The sequence below is a fragment of the Dendropsophus ebraccatus genome, chromosome 1, assembly GCF_027789765.1.
Source record: "Dendropsophus ebraccatus isolate aDenEbr1 chromosome 1, aDenEbr1.pat, whole genome shotgun sequence".
NCBI lineage: Eukaryota > Metazoa > Chordata > Amphibia > Anura > Hylidae > Dendropsophus > Dendropsophus ebraccatus.
The window spans coordinates 99,485,825-99,503,570 of NC_091454.1; the positions used below are offsets into that span (position 1 = coordinate 99,485,825).

The following is a 17,746-nucleotide window of genomic DNA, read 5'->3' on the forward strand; positions in this document are numbered from 1 at the left end:
CAAGCAGTTTGGGGGAGTCAGATTGTGGGTACAGAGTCACTTTAAAGTATCCGGCGTGTTAATAGGCCTGACACTGCGTAGGTAGGAACACCGCTTCCAGCATTCTGCCATACACCCTTGATGTTTAATGTAAAAAAAAAGGATAAGGCAACTGATGACAAATGATGCATTTTTTGCCATCAGTTGTGGCATCAGTTGTCACAAAAGAAGGATGCCAGATATACGTAAACCCAGGCTATGTAAAACGGCCTGTGTATACACAAAATACTATTCTAGTTTGTACAATATAATTGAAATGTAGCATCTAGAAGCATTGTCATAACTAAAAACTGGATTACTGGTAGAAACTGTAGAAAGGTGTAAACATCCTATAATTTCTGAATGCCTCTGCTAACTGACTGTATAAAAAATTTCTGTGCGGAAATCGCTTCAAGACATAGTAACAAATACTTGACAAATCCTCTGAAATTTTTATTTAATACAATTTACATATGAACATATGTTGCCGTCTTCTGGCAGGTGAACAGTAAGAAAGGTACAAGGAAATTCAAATACGAGTTAATATATCTAATCGGTAAATGATGTATTAGATAAGAGATGTGAGCAGGCTATGTAGGAAGACAAGAGACTGAAGGGCTGGATGCTGTTTAACACTTGTCATTATGACATCTGCAGACGTCCATTTTCCTTTGTACAGTTCAATACACAATTATAAAATAGGTTTATCTGTAATTGTATACCCACTAGAAGATATTATGAACACCAACAGCTTTCCCTGTTTTGGGCACTGAGATCTCCTTACTATACATAAAGTTAGGCATAAATATGTTCTAGAACAGAGACTCTTATCATTAGCAAATTGAGCATACTAAAACCACGCTGGTACCCAAGGTCATTAGCTGCATTATTTGGGTGGAATAGATAACATATCCATTAACATGACTGCTAAACTGGGTTCTTTTACATTCCTGCTCTTCTACAGAGCTGTACTATTATCAAACTAGTCTACAACACGGATTTGGCAGCAATCTTGTCTAAATCTTGTTTTAATTATGGCACAGAGACAGCCAGTGGAAGCTTTCTGTAACGGTAACTGAAAGATATTTGAAGCGGCCTCAATAGGGATATCTGTGCATGAAAAGAGGCCATACTGTATGTGTAGATGGATGTGTAAGTAAAGGAAATTCTTCACTGGAACCCTTTCTTGAAGTATATTTTTCAAAAATCAGCAGAAACTTGAACGGAACAAATGACCCGCTCACATTTCCCCAAGGAATACAAACAAGAGATTCCGAGCAAATGAGATTTAATGAATTACTGAGGGAAATAAGACCATGAAAAGAAAGTGAAAATGTAAAAGCAGGAAGGCTAAATAAACAGACAGACGCTGCAATGGATTCTTGACAGCTTAGTCGGCAAACTTGTTGGTAAGTAATGTTTATCAATGTCTATGTCACAAGAAGAAGAAACTACTTGTCACTGATCGCTGGCAGAGAAGTCAGGAACACCATGTACATTTTATTCAAGTAATCCAAAAAATCTATCTTTTATAGAAAAACGTAAAGGCAAAACTTTGCCCGTTTTTTTATCTATGGAAATTAAAGAGGACCTACCACCTCCCCTGACACGTACATTTTAGTCTGTCATACCTCCTTAAAATGTATAAATAAATGGCTTAACCACTCACCTAGTCAACAGGATGTGTCCCTACAAAGTCTAGTATGTACTATAAAATATTATACTTTAAAGGGACTCTATCACCTCCTATCCACCCTCCTCAAAACCCTAAACTAAAAGTCATCTGTAAGTAGGATAAAGGATGCCGATTCCAAATATATAATTTGTACCTCTGCACTCCTTTGTATTTCCTTGCTGTAAGCCAACAAACTGGTCAGGGGAGGGTGTTTTTCCCTACTGGGGGGAGGCCAGCCCACTTCCAGTGCTTCAGCCCGGGCCAGTGCTCGGTAATAGACCGATGCCATGCACAGGAACCAGCGCCCAGTTAAAAAAAAAAAGAGGACCGCGACACCGGCTTCCCCATGCTGGCGCCATACTATTCATGTGCAACACTTAAAGCGAATATACCCGATGGTACATTTGCTTTAGCAAGAGCTTTAGATGTGACACCATGTGCCCAAGTCAACTAACAGTTGGTCCAAACTTTGAGTCTAATGTTCACACACAATATTTTTGCTCAGTATTTTGCAACCAAAACCAAGAGTGGATTAAAAGCACAAAAAGGCTATGCTGACTCACTGTTGAAATTTGGTGGATGGCCGCCAACAAACGGCAAATAACTAATGCTATTTTAATACAACGGCCGTTGCTTGCCATTAAATGCCGGCAATACACTTAATTTCAACAGGCTGTGAACATAGCCTTTCTGTGTTTTTAACAAACTCCTGGTTTTGGTTGAAAAATACTGAGCAAAATACTGAGCAAAATACTGTGTGTTAACGCAGCCTTGGATTACAACAGATTATCAAACAGCCTGAGCCACTGTGATAAATCTGCCGCAAGTTATAGAGTGTATAGTCAATGGTGTCACGTCACAAAGGTGCAAATCAAATTCAAAATAAATTTGTAATGTCAAAGACACATGTCAAAAGTTTTGCTCGGCCCATTTGAAGACCACGCTCCTGGCTCATTCTCCCAATCGGTCAGGATCAGATCCAGACCAATAAAAACTGTTGGCATGTCAAAAGTTTTTTCGTATCACAGCGACACGTCCAAATCTGCATCGAGCCAAATCTGCAATCGAGCCCGGATCTCGGCAGTTAACCCTATAGGTGCTGCGATCTGTGAGATCGGAGCACCTATAGTGCTACAGGAAGGGAGAATCCTCCCTCCTCCATCGGGGCTATACGGTGAGATCGCACAGTCCCGATGGAGCTGTGACGTCAGGAGGCTTCCCCAAAGCCTCCTGGTGTCACAGCTACGGTGGCTGATCAGCTTTGCCTTTTACAGGCATAGTGCATTGCAGTGCTGATGAACACTGTAATGCAATATTTTACAGTAAAGTCCCCATGGTGGGACTAAAACACAAACTGTAAAAAAAAAAAATAAAAATGCACACACACACAAAATATAATCTATAATAAATAGAGATGAGCGAACCGGGTTCGGGTTCGAGTCCATCCGAACCCAAACGTTCGGTATTTGATTAGCGGTGGCTGCTGAACTTGCATAAAGCTGTAAGGTTGTCTGGAAAACATGGATACAGCCAATGACTATATCCATGTTTTCCACATAGCCTTAGGGCTTTATCCAACTTCAGCAGCCACCGCTAATCAAATGCCGAAAGTTCGGGTTCGGAGGTTCGCTCATCTCTAATAATAAAATAAAATTTACATATAAGCCCCATAGACCCCCAATACAATAATAAATGACAAAAAAAAAAATAATGGCACTGGCAATACAAATATTACATGAACCCTTTAGTGACCGCCAATGCGTATTGAAGGCGCCCAGGATTACCATGGACATGCTATCATGCTGACAGGCATCGCTATGCAGATTGTCAGCATGATGCATAATACAGTAGTAGTGCAATGTATTGTATCAGTGATCACAGATCACATTACAGTATTACACTAGTGTACTAGTGCACCAAAACACTAAACATCCCCCCACCCCCTTCATAATAAAAATGCATTACATTCCCTATACACTATAAACCGTTACATAAAACAGATCAAAACCCACAAAACCTATACATGTTTGGTATCGCTACGTCCGTAACAACCCAATCTATAAAACTAAATCATTAAATATATATCGCACGACACGCTGTAATTTTTATTTTTTTTAAACAGTAACAGAATTGCTGTATTTTATCAATTCACTTTAGAAAATATGTCATAAAAGAGATCAAAAAGTCATATACATATAAAACTTGGTATCAATAGAAACTACAGATCTTCCCGCAAAAAATGAGCCCAAAACCAGCTCTGTCGTGCAAAAGATAAGAACGCTATGGATCTTGCAATGTGGCGACAGTTTTTGTGGGTTTTTGTTAGGAAGATAGCCACCATTACTGTGAACAGACTCTGTTCACAGTGATGGATTCCTAAACACAATCAAAGTCCCATTCTCGCTACCACCGGAGGTGTCGGAGAGCATGGGGCAATGATCTATATCTATATACCGCTGATCGCTTGTTCCAAATGCTGCCGACACTTTTTTTCCCCTATCACTGTAAATCATTGGTAACGGGATAAAAAGTCAGATGCCCCAGATTACCTGTAACCACCTCGGATTACTTGTAACCACCCCGGGCTACCTGTAACCACCCCGGATTACCTGTAACCACCCCGGATTGTCACAGACTGCCCATAACCCCCTTTGATTGTCTATCACCACCCCAGATTGCCTATAACCACCCCAGATAGTGAGTAAACACCTCAAGATTGCCCATAACCACCCCCAGATTGCCTGTAATCACCCCAGATTGCCACAGACTAGCTGTCACCACCCCAGATTGCCCATCACTACCCTAGATTGCCCATCACTACCCCAGATAGCCAGTAACCAGCCCAGATTGCCTGTAACCACCCGATTGCCCATAACCACCCCCAGATTGCCTGTAAACACCTCCAGGTTACCTGTAATCTCAATTTTTTAAATGTTTTTTTAGCAATTTTGCTATTCTAATAACCGATACTAACTGCGGTTTTGCTCCAGCAAAATGACACTCCTTCCCTTCTGAGCCCTGCTGTGTGCCCATACAGTGGTTTATGCCTACGCATGGGGTACCGTTGTACTCAGGAGAATCTGCGTTACAAATTTAGGGGTGCGTCTTCTCCCCTGTTCCTAGTGAAATTGAGAAATTTCAAACTAAACAAACATATTATTGGAAAAATTCCATTTTTTTTTATTACTGTCTAATTTTGAATACATTCCTCTAATACCTGTGGGGTCAAAATGCTGAACACCCCACAACATGAATTCTTTGAGGGGTGTACTTTCCAAAATGAGATGACTTTTGGGGGGTTCTATTCTGCTGACACTACAGGGGCTCTGCAAACGCACCTGGCGCTTGGAAACTTCTTTAGAAAAATCTGCTAATTGGGGCTCCCTTCCTTCTGAGCCCTGCTGTGTGCCCATACAGTGGTTTATGCCCACATATGGGATACTGTTCTACGAAAAAAACAATCTCAGAATTGCTAGCATACGTTAAAGCTTCACTGAGCTATAAGCGCATAAAGTGAGACAGGTCAGATTTTGAAAAATGAGCCCGGTCATTAAGGTCCAAATAGGCTTAGTCTTAAAGGGGTTAAGGACTTCCTTGGAAATAAGAGAGTTGCACAGGTTTTGACCACCCAGTACAAAATGTGAACAACGAGGGCTAAATCTCTTCTACAAAAAGCCCAGCAGTCAGCACATGATCTGCCTCTATGGTAGAAATGCCCTTATACACAGACCAAAAGCATAACTACTAGCAATTTTATCAAGGGTATAATTCATGAATTAAGTACACAGGCAAAATAAACACGCAGACAGTATGGTCACTGACAGTGTATAAAACAGCAACACTCATGTAATTAATAAATCCAATTAGAAAAGTATTTCCTCTGCAAGAGTTTACCAAAAAATAGTCACCAAAATACCAATAATACACCATGAAGATTTCACCTTTTAGTTATGAGCTAGAACAAGGATTATTCTGTTGAATGGCTATCTTTTATTCTGCAATGACAAAGATACGCTTTTAGCTGGATGGTGAAATCAGTGGAGCAGAAATGTGCAGCATGGAGTTCAACCAAAATAAACAATTCACAACTCCCTGGGCCAAGAGGTTGAAAGCTTACCTTCCACACATTTATTTAATGCCTGTGTTTATGTAGACATTTATATCACACTCCCAACAGGAAAGAGACCCAAATATTTCAAAACACCACTTCAACATACAGAGGCTGCAATGTAAATAACATACTGTATATGAGCACGTCAAGAAAACACACAAGGGGGTAGCGTTTCTGCTTGTAGAAAGGAAAATACTCTGAAGTTTCATTAAAAGGTTTATTTCCTATAGACATGGGTACATTTTACCTACAGTATACTTTAAGTTGTTTGTTTAGCAGAGATGGAAACTTATGCAAACCTTAAATGGTTGCTGCACTTTCCACAAACTTTGCATAAATCAAAGGGACAAGCAAATATAAGAAGCTTTGTAATAAATTGTATTCAAGAACTTTTCAGGCTCCTCTCTTCCTAGTGTTGAGGAGACTTGACAAACTGTTTGGGTTTCTCCGAATTCGAGCATGCAGCATTTAATTACTGGTGGCCGGAGAAGCTGGATGCCGCCATATGCTGTATTTAAGTTTTCCTGTCAGCCCTAGAACCTCAACAGTTAAGCAAGTCCATTATTAGGATGAAAGGAGCCTGAAAATTTCTTTAATACGATATATTACAAAGGTTTTTGTATTTGCTTGTCTATGCAAGTCCACTAAACACTACTCCACTCCTAAACTTATCATTTACTCTGAAAACATCTAACTCCTCTTGAGAGATGGGCCCATTACATAGGGCAGTACATACTATGCATACAGTGTTTGGGAGACAGCAAAGATGTTCAACTTATAGTGAATCTACTAGCAGGTTAGACATATCTAACCAACTGCTAGATTTTAATAGGAGAGGAGATGGGGAGTGCGGCCATAATGAACCGTCTCATTTACATATTAAGAAAAAGAACAATTCATCATCAATATGGCAGCAGACCTTCTAAATAAAGGTATGGCCACACTCCCCATGCCCTGCCCTATAAGAAACTAGCAGCAGGTTAGATCTGTCTAACCTGCTGCTAGATTCACTTTAAAGTGACTCTGTACCCACAATCTGACCCCCACAAACCACTTGTACCTTCGGATAGCTGCTTTTAATCCAAGATCTGTCCTGCGGTCCGTTCGGCAGGTGATGAAGTTACTGTCCTAAAAAAATACTTTTAAACTTTAAGCCCGTGCAAAACGGGAGTATCTGTTTCCTAACTTTGCACCAACCCTCTGTCCCTCCTCCCCACCCTCTTCATCATTAGGAATGCCACTGGAACATTTTCTCCATGCTGAACATTGCAGAGGTCCTTAACGATCCAGCCCATGTGCCGGGCTGCCACAGGTGGGGAATAGTAGGCAATCTGCCAGGAGCATTCCTAATGATGAAGAGGGTGGGGAGGAGGGACAGAGGGGTGGTGCAAAGTTAGGGCACAGATACTCCCGTTTGGCACGGGCTTCAAGTTTAAAAGTATTTTTTTAGGACAATAACTGCATTACCTGCCGAACGGACCGCAGGACAGATCTTGGATTAAAAGCAGCTATCCGAAGGTACAAGTGGTTTGGGGGGGTCAGATTGTAGGTACAGAGTCGCTATAAAGGGGTAGTGCAGCGCTAAACATTTATTCACAAAATAGCACACATTACAAAGTTAGGCTGGGTTCACACTACATATATTTCAGTCAGTATTGTGGTCCTCATATTGCAACCAAAACCAGGAGTGGATTAAAAACACAGAAAGGATCTGTTCACAAAATGTTGAAATTGAGTGGATGGCCGCCATATAACAGTAAATAACTGCCATTATTTCAATACAACAGCCGTTGTTTTAAAATAACAGCAAATATTTTCCATTAAATGGCGGCCATCCACTCAATTTCAACATTGTGTGAACAGAGCCTTTCTGTGTTTTCAATCCACTCCTGGTTTTGGTTGCAATATGAGGACCACAATACTGACTGAAATATACGTAGTGTAAACCCAGCCTTATACAACTTTGTAGTGTGTGTTATGTATGCGAATGGCCCCCTTCCCCGTGTTTCCCCCGACCCACGCTATACCGGGAACTGTTGGTGCACTATACTTACCACATTCGTGTCGACCCCCGTCCACCATCTTGGGACAATGACGTAGTGTTCGGGAGGCCGGCCGAACCGCTCCATCCGTCCCTCATGCCAGCCCCCCTATGCCGAGTCATCAGCTGCTCAGCCGCGATTGGTTGAGCATAACTTTGCGTGGGTGGTGGGACACGGGGAAGGGGGCCATTCACATACATAACACACATTACAAAGTTGTATAACTTTGTAATGTGTGTTATTTTGTGAATAAATGTTTAGCGCCGCACTACCCCTTTAAGGACAACTGAAAATTTGAAATAAGGCCTGCAGAATAATGACGTAAAAAAGTTATACAAACACATAGGGCATTTTATCTGCTGACATGCCACATGGACAGGAAATGACCACTCAGCATAGACCATATACAGTACACAGTATCGGTATGCAGCAGCCATTCCCTAGGCCTGCAACGCGCCTCTCCCTGATTTCTTCTTTGCTGGCACGCCACCGGGCTAGATATTTTTCTTCGGCAGGCCTAGTACACAAATGCTCTAGGCTCCGCCTGTTTGAAGCTATGGCGCCAGAATGAAAAAGTTTTTTTACACGAATACTGGCCACAATCCTATGCTTATTATGTGTTCATCATATGAGCAACTTAATGCACGTTATATACAATTAAAATACAGTGGTACCTTGGATTATGAGCATAATTCGTTCCGGGACCATGCTTTTAATCCAAATCACTCTTAAACAAATTAAACAAACATTCAGAAACAGCTAAATATGTTTTATTATAGATTACTGTAGAGTATAGCAATCAGCATGTGGAGTATAATGTATAGTAAGGGCATAAATCTGAAAACACAGCAGTAGTTTGTAGAAACAGGATGGAACTGCAGATCCCTATAAAGCAGTAGCGTAGTAGAACAGGCTAGAATAGAGAAGCAGGGCTGCTGTCAGAGGTCTGTGTGGTCACATGACAACAATGGGGAAGGGGTGTGTATTCAGCATGGACCAATCAGGAAGTGAGAATCACATAGCTGTGCAGGAGGACAGTGACAGAAACTTTTCTACACAGCAGTGTTAATGGCTGAGTGTGAGTGCAGGCACATTATAGCAGGAATGGAGAGGATGGGAAACAGAAGGGCTGACAGAGACTGAAGGGAGCATGAAGGAATGAGCAGGGCATATGTGGGCACATACATGCAGCACTCTCTGTCCAGGGAGCAAGGGACTACAGGTATGAAGAGTCCTGTCCTCTGATGTAAGACCCAGCCTGAAGTAGATCTGCTATGATTTGGAAAGTGAGGGAGACGTCCTGGGTCAGAGTACAGGGCTGTAGACCCCACTATGCAGAACATGCCCTCCCCCACTTAGTACAGTGAGCTCTTAAACCAAGTTATAATTTTGAAAAACTGTGAGCTCTTCTTGCAAAATGCTCTTAATACAAAGGGGAGGGGTTTTGTCTGCAATACTTCTTAGACTGACATGGTTGAACACACTTTTTTTTTAGTAGACAGAATCAAAGGGGCATTTTTATATCTATAGTTATGGCATATTACCACTTGTGCAGATCAGACCTCTGGAGTCTCCACTGATCCTGTAAAGGAAGGGTCCACAGTACTGGTAGAGTACCCTCTTCACTGTTTTTCATTCATAGGACTGTGCAGGGCCGATTCTAGCTTTTCTGCTGCCTGAGGCGAGAATTGACATGATGCTGCAGCCCCCCCCCCGCACTGAAGATGATAAGTAAGTGGACCGGATCCTCTGCAGACGTTGCGGACCTGCGGCAGATCTACTGTACGGTATTTCTGCACCAAAACAAACGCACTTTAAATCTGCTGCATATACCACGGGACCAGCAAAGTTTATGGTCTATAGAGTATACAGAAAATATGCCCATCCATATTGCCCCCACACTTACTGGCCACATCCAGTATACTGAGAGATATGTGATATACAGAACAAATAATACCATCACACCAGGAACATGTATTACCACCACACTGTGCTGGGTATCATCGTATTGTTAAAACCCAGTATATAAAGGGCCAATAGCAACGCTACACAAGGGACAAATTCTGACCACATATTACCACTGACTAATGATGTCAAACCACCATATTGTTACCGAATAAAACTCACATACATGGGGGCACATACATACAGTCACATATACACATATGGACTTGAACATACTGTACCTACAGAAGACACATACAAGTACCTATACACAGGCATATACATACATACAAACAATCTCATATACACACTCAGGTACATATATACACAGTCACATATACACACACTCAGGTAGATATATACACAGTCACATGAATACACACTGGTACATATATACACATGTACACACACACTCAAGTACATATATACACATACAGTCACATACACACACTCAGGTAGATATATATATAGACACATACAGTCACATACACACACTCAGGTAGATATATATATAGACACATACAGTCACATACACACACACACTCAGGTATATACTCATACAGTCACATACACACTCAAGGTATATACACATACAGTCACATACACACACCACACACTCACTCAGGTATACACACATACAGTCACATACACACACACTCAGGTATATATACCCACACAATCACTCAGGGACATATATTTACACATACGCAATGCTGAGGTACTTACATAGGCCTTCTCCCCTCTCCTGTATGTTGCCAGGCCGTGTGTGTGGGCGGAGCTTCCTCCTGCAGGGGGCGGGACTGCCCAGTAACCCCCTGTGTACTGTGCCTACACCTTGTGCAGCAGATCTCCTCCTCCTCAGGCAGTGTAATGTGGCTGTCAGCGCTCACAGCACAGGACGTCCTCGCATGGTGAGCAGTCATCCAAGTGATGTAAACATGGAAGCTGACAGTGCAGGGGAGGCTTGTGCCGCCCCTCTCAGGGCCGTGTGATCTGTCGCCTGAGGCAAAGACTTCACTTTGCCTCATGGCAGATGTGGCCCTGGGACTGTGTTGTAGATTTTGACATAGGTGGGGCAATGCTGTGCAGAGAAGAAGATTGCTGCCATTCCAGGATCAGTGGAGTGAAAATGTGATAGCATATTTCACCGATACAAGATGGTTATATCCCTTTAGATAACTGTGCCTTTTTAGTTTTAAATTTTGGCCAAATTAATACTAGAAGAATGTAAACTGATCTTAGTGGTAAGCGTTATATTTTGGTGAAACAACAAAAGAGATATTGTACAAGAAAAAATAAGAAAGTGTGCCAGCCATGTCCTAAAATGTGACTTCAGTAATATTTGCTCTGCTAATGCAGTGTGAGGAAGTGTATAAAGTGAGCTGAAGAGAAAGGTTACAGTGTTTATTTTACATCTAAACTACATTTAACATTTGCTGGCTCTTAACCTGTAACTTGATTCATAAAGCCATTCCATGGAAAATGTTAGGCAGGGAACATTTCATCCAGAAGAACAAGACTATCACAACGTAAAAGAGAACGGCTGAATGCATAGGCTGTGAAGTCACTACTGACATATATGCTCTAAAGGCAAGGTTAACACATCAGATGCTCTATTGCTCTACACAAAAGCATGTTCATGCTAACCAGCTGATGTATAAAACAAAGATTAAAGAGGATGTACCACCAGGTACATCCTCTTTAACCTGAACCGATGGATCGAACGGTGCTGTCACGGGGAAGCCGATGCCACGTTTGTTTTTCGGACCGCGACCCGTTCCTGTGCATGGCACCGTTCTATGCACCGAAACCGGCCGTTGCTCAAGCACTGGAGGTAGGCGGGCCCACCGCCAGTGGGAGGGAATTCCCTCCTTTGAATGACGCGGCTTCATTAGAATGAAAAACGGACCGCGGCACCTGCTTCCCCGTGACGGCGCCGTTCGATCCGTCGGTTCAGATTAAAGAGGACGTACCTGGTGGTACATCCTCTTTAAGTCATTTTTTAATCTACTTTGTGTTTTAACTTCTCAGACTCTAAACACAGTTGTAACTGACCCACATTAAAAATAAAAAGGGAGAATTCCTGGTTTTTGCTCATCTACCCTCCAAAAAGAAGGACTTAAAGGGTCACTGCCCCTCTTCCCTATCTTTTCCCCCTTCAACCCCCCCCCCACACACACACACCAGAAAGTGAAGCAAACTCATTCCTACCTAATGACTGTTGACCCCAGGCTGTTCTGTGGCAGCCATTATGTGACATTGACATCATCAAGAGGGAGGCGGGTCTAAGCCCTATTAAGCCAGACTCTCTTTGTCAGATGACACAGGTTGCTCAGCTCTGATTGGCTGAGCAAACTGTAAGCCATCTAACAGTTTTACAGAGTCAGTTAGACATCACAGGAGACAAAGTGCATCATGGAAAAGCCCAAACCAGGAAGTGAAGAAAAGACACTAACTGAAGCTTCAGGGACCTGCAAACAGCGGGAGACAGACTCAGAAGGGATGGTAAGTGGGAAAACTATGTTTATGATTGATTGATTGATTATTTTTTTTTAATCAGCGCCGGAGTACCCCTTTAAAGTTAATCACCAAGTCATATGTACCTAAAAAAAGATACCAATAAAAGCTACACGTCATCCTGCAAAAAAACAAGCCATAAAGCTACAGCAACACAAAACGATATGGCTATGCAGAGATATCAAAGGTTTCTTTTATGTGTTTGTTATTATGCAAAAATTGAAAACCATAAAACATTAGACATACTTGTCCAAAATCCTGCCGCTGTTCTTTTTCAGTAGTATATGTAAGCACAGAACCTTTGTTATTTACAAAGCCTGCTGTGTAATAGCTCATTCCTGTAAGTACACGGCTGGCAGAGATGCCACTGATAGTGCACAGTGAACTGATGCATTTTTGCCAAATCACACCAAACCAACCGATTGTACTGCTGCTCAAATACATCTTGAGCAGCACTGAACTCAGCCTGTCAGGATTCTTAAACTGATGAAGCATATGATGGACCCAAGACAGCTGCCTAGTTATGCAGCTCCGACATATATTACAACAAAGATGACTAAACCAAACGTAGTCTATTTGTCACTACATTTGGTCTGCTTCACCACAGTCTACATTTTATTTGTGGGGTAGTACAGTAGATTATGCTATATTGTCCTACAAACAAAACATATACTGTGGTAAAGTAGACTACTTTTAGGGTAGCCATATCTATGGGCAATCCTCCCACATGCCATGATATACGGAGTCGAAGTATCTTTTTGCTGGATTTTCTACTTATACATGGCGTAAACCTAGCCTTAGAGCTTTAATTATCAACATATTTTTTAGGAGGAGGAGGAGGAGGGGTGGTTACTGAAAAATAAATCACAATCCCACTATTCTGAGGGATTTGTTTTAATGGTTAACCACGTAGTATAAATGACATGTAAATTCTGCAGGTATGTTGCCCCCTACCAACCAAAAAAGAGATTGAGTTGCCATATTCAGAGCACCATAAATTGCAGACGGAGCTGTGTGAGGGCTAATTTGCTTGTTGGGGGAAGTGTTGATGCTTTCATGTTATCATTTTGTAGTAAAAACTACTTTTTGGTTGTTTTTTATATTGCCTTTTTTATAGTACTTTTTTTTATTATTTATTATTTTACAGGTTAAAAAAATATATAGTTTGGGGTTATGTACAGTTCTTTCAATGTTTTCTTTACATACTAAACTTTCTTCTCTCTTTTTAAATAATTTTACACATTTTGGGGCAGATTTATCAAACATGGTGTAAGTGAAACTGGCTCAGTTGCCCCTAGCAACCAATCAGATTCCACCTTTCATTCCTCACGGACTCTTTGAAAAAAATGAAAGGTGGAATCTGATTGGTTACTTGGGGCAACTGAGCCAGTTTCACTTTACACCATGTTTGAAAAATCTCCCCCTTTACCTCTGATCCTGGCTGTTTTAGCAGAATATCTGCTGTAATATACATCTAAGATCTGCTGCTGCTGCTGCTGATGATAATGGTGCTGCACAGCTCCAGAGCTCAAGCCATCACAATAAAGTAAACATGCGGCAGATTGCACTAGCCCTTTGGCAGCAGTACTGTATGTACACAGTGGATATTGCCAGGAAGTTAAAGGGATATCTCAGGAAAACAATCTCCATAACCTATTAGGGAATATGGGTATTATAAAAGAGGACACCCCATTTAGGAACAACCTTTAGTGTCAGTATGATGAGCTGTTTTGTTACAGTGGCAGCGAAGCTGCATCCATATCTGAATGCCTTCCACAAAATGCTATATTTCAGTGATGACTGCTGACTGTGTCATCATTTTAAAAAAGGCTGATTTATCTTACCCATTCAGACTTATGAAGACAAGACAAAAGCCTAATATTCTAGGTTTACCTCTTCAATTTCCTTTGTTTTAGCTGCAATTGCTTTCGACCGGTTACCAAGTGGTGAAGTTTCATAAAGTTCTGGATTCACGGAAATGCTTGCTTCAGTGTCTGCTGTATGATCGGCATATAATGAAGCTGAGGAGCCAGCCTTGGAAACAAAGGTACAACGTTTTAGAAATTACTAAAAACAACGTAAGAAAGCAGGAGCATTACACAGGATATTTTTACAATATAGAAACGGTATGGTAACTATACAGATAATGATGCTACTGCAACTCTAGTCATGCCTAGGTCATTCCTGCCATACCTGCAATGATCTGTCTACAGTGGCCACAACTAAGGATCTCCTGCAGACATGTAATAAATAGGGTATCTGGCATTTAAAATGTTATTTTTAAGACTCAGAACACTGTAAAAAAAAAAAAAAAACATGTTCTAAGATGTAATGATCCCTCACCACTCTGGTTCAGATTAGTCCTGGGTCCCCTGCTGGACTTCCTGATCCTTCTTGGAACACAACTCAAACATGTGACTGCTGCTGTCAATAACTAGAAAATGCTTGGGACTCTCATAGTGAGGAAATTAATTAGCCGGCGCGGCAACGGGACCCTGGGGCAACTGGGATCAGCGCCGTTCTGAACACCCCCCCCCCCCCGGCACCATGACGTTTCAGATACGTCATGGGTTGCTAAGGGGTTAAACTCCCCCAGATACATATATAGTTATCGTGTTATCACTAATAGTACTGGCTTCAGCTTCACCACTGACAGGAAAAGGTAAATAGGAGGACTACAAAATGCTGTCTCCCTTTCTCAGTTCATAAAGCCATGGTATATTGTTATTATAATATGCCATCACTTTATGTTCATTGGGGGCATCTTGAGAATGAAGGTGACTAAACAACTATATTAAAGTTACTTAAATTATGAGCTCCAATCCACTTGTACTGATATCGTATTATTGCAATACCCAAAAATAACATCCGCCTGGAACATTCAAAATGCATTGAGAAAAAAAACTGTAATTAAAATAAGAAGTACTTTTACAAGTTCTTCTGTTGCATCTGGTAAATTGCCTTCAGACATTTTCTCAGCCATCCATTTGGAAGCGGCTTCCATTAAGGCACTGTCCGTCAGACGACTCCCTTTATCTATTTCTATACTCTGTAAAAAAACAAATCACATACTTTATGATGTGACTGATATACGAGTTCCTATTTGTGAGCAATCAACCAGTAACATCTGTCCAACATATGCTGAAAGATGGAATGTTTGTATGCCTTACCTAGGTCCTGGAGAGATTGAAGTGACATATCACAGCAACCTTAAAGTACAGGGAGCACAGCCTTTCACAACTCTACTCATGTATTAGGCCTGGAATTACGTGAGATTTCAATGATACTTAAAGGAGAAGTCCCAGAAAAAATAAAAATGGCAGGCGGGAAGAGGAATAATAAACAAGTAAACTCACCCTTCCTCGTGCCTCTTAGCACCATGGGACCTGCAGCTCTGCTAGTTCTCATGTCACATCCTCGGTAGAGTGATTGCCAGGTCAGCCAGTGACTGAGGGAAACCGCCCGAGTGACTGACTGGTTAAGCGGGAAATCGTTCAGCTTGGCTCTGACATTGCAGCTGGAAAAGCCGGGAAATGACCCGGTTTTTCAGCAGAAGATGACAGAATGGCACGGAGAGAAGCGCAACAGAGGCAGAGGGATGGGTGAGTTCACTTGTTAATTATTTTCTCTCATACCCCCTTCCGCCTGCCGGTTTTAGTTTTTGTGGGTCTTCCTCTTTAAGCATTATTAAGTATGGTCGGCAATGTGGATCATGACATTCACATGTACATGAGCTTTAAGAAACATATAATTTAAAGTATTATGGTTATATGCTTATGGTCATATCAGACATGTCAAAAGTTACTGATTCAGTTAGTAAGACCTGCTGAGATTATGGGATACAGCCAGTGAGAGAGTGGTTCAATAATGTGCCTCGAGGAAACACCAGGGTAGCATGTTTCTGTGCCCTACTTTAATACACTGTTTATAAACGCTAAAATAAAGATATCTCTTTTTAATGGTAAATGCAGCTGGAATTGCTTCCTTTTTACTATATTTACCAAGTGGACTATTGTTATATCAGCTGAAGATATAGACTGTGCATGGTTGTGGCCACATGGACTAGATTACACAAGGTCACTTCAGTCTCTGCTGGGAGTTGTAGTGCCAGTCAGCGGAATTTCTGAAGACTTGCGTCAGTAGTGTGTTTCAATTCCCAGCTGGCCAAAGATGTGACTGTTTCACTTCATGAACTATAATGAAGCAAAAGAGTAGGGTTTGACTGACATCTGGGAAGAGATGCGTGCTAATGCACTCTCTCCCCGGCTGTATCTCAGGACTGCAGCAGGTCTCGTCAGTGAAACCTGCAGCGATTAATAATTTTTGACATGGATCTGAGACTGTTGACGGATGTGGTTGTATTGGGGAAAATTAAACCATGGGCACAGGCAAAACTTGATCATAACCTCGGTGAAAATAAATGGTTTGACTATATGAGATTATCAAACGCAGTGAAAATGGACCTGGAAAACCTGGATAATAGATTTAAAGTGAACTTGATGATAGATAAACTTAGGGGATGGGGAGCTATCGGTAAAGGAGTATCGGTATTATATAAGTGTTTCATCTTGGAGAGGGACATGGGATTTCGGAGCCAGGGAGCCTGGAAATCGGATATTGGGGTTAAGGTGAACTGGACAACTGTGTATAGTAATATTAAAAAAGTGGCACCATCTGGAAATCATCAGTTGATCCAGTTTAATATAGTACATAGGCTCTACTATACCCCCGTCTTCTTATACAAAATTAGAAAACGTTCTGATAATCTGTGTCCTAGATGTCGTAAAGAGGATGGTAATTTCGTGCATAAGCTATGGTCCTGTGAAAACCTGAGGGAATTGTGGGTGGAGGTATTGCAAGGGATTTTGCCCTGGCAATACTGGGGGATACCTCTAGGTTGTCTAAAAGAGGTTCGAGGAAACAAAGGAATACGATATTAAAAATGTTCTTTTATGCTAAACTGCTGATAATGAGAAAGTGGATATCCCCCTCTGTGCCCACCGTGGTGGAATGGGAGTACTGTATTAGATGGTATGAGGTTGCTAGGTAATTTATTTATTTATTGTTTTTTTTTTTCTTCTCCGAGCATGGGTATGGAAGGTTTGGGATGGGGGTAGGGTGGGTCTTGGGATATTATAACTTTTGTGATGTAATTATGTGGTTTATGAATTTTGTATGTTTTAACAGAAAATAATGAAACTTAAAAAAAAAATAATAATAATTTTTGACATGTCTGATGACATGTCAAAAGTTATTACAAATGACAGTAAGGGGCCTATTACACAGCCTGATATTGAGGAGCAAGCTTCCTCCTCGTTCCCCGCTTGTTGTCTGTGCAATTACATGCACAGAAATCAAGCAAAGAGAAGCAGGAGGCCAAAAGTAGCTGTGGGAGGGGCTGCCGGACAATCTTCACATTGTCCAAGTAGCCCATAGAAG

General features: G+C 41.5%; 1 protein-coding gene across 2 annotated transcripts in view; it reads right to left on the minus strand.

The window, feature by feature from the left end:
• Window positions 1-17,746, minus strand: part of PPHLN1 (periphilin 1) — a 91,707-nt gene that overhangs the window by 23,583 nt on the left and 50,378 nt on the right. For both annotated transcript variants that reach the window (XM_069975988.1, XM_069975989.1), the window contains exons 8-9: window positions 15,234-15,356; window positions 14,201-14,341 (exon numbers count right to left, since the gene is read on the minus strand). In XM_069975988.1, the coding sequence (XP_069832089.1) occupies window positions 14,201-14,341; window positions 15,234-15,356 (264 nt within the window). The remainder of the gene's footprint in view (window positions 1-14,200; window positions 14,342-15,233; window positions 15,357-17,746) is intronic.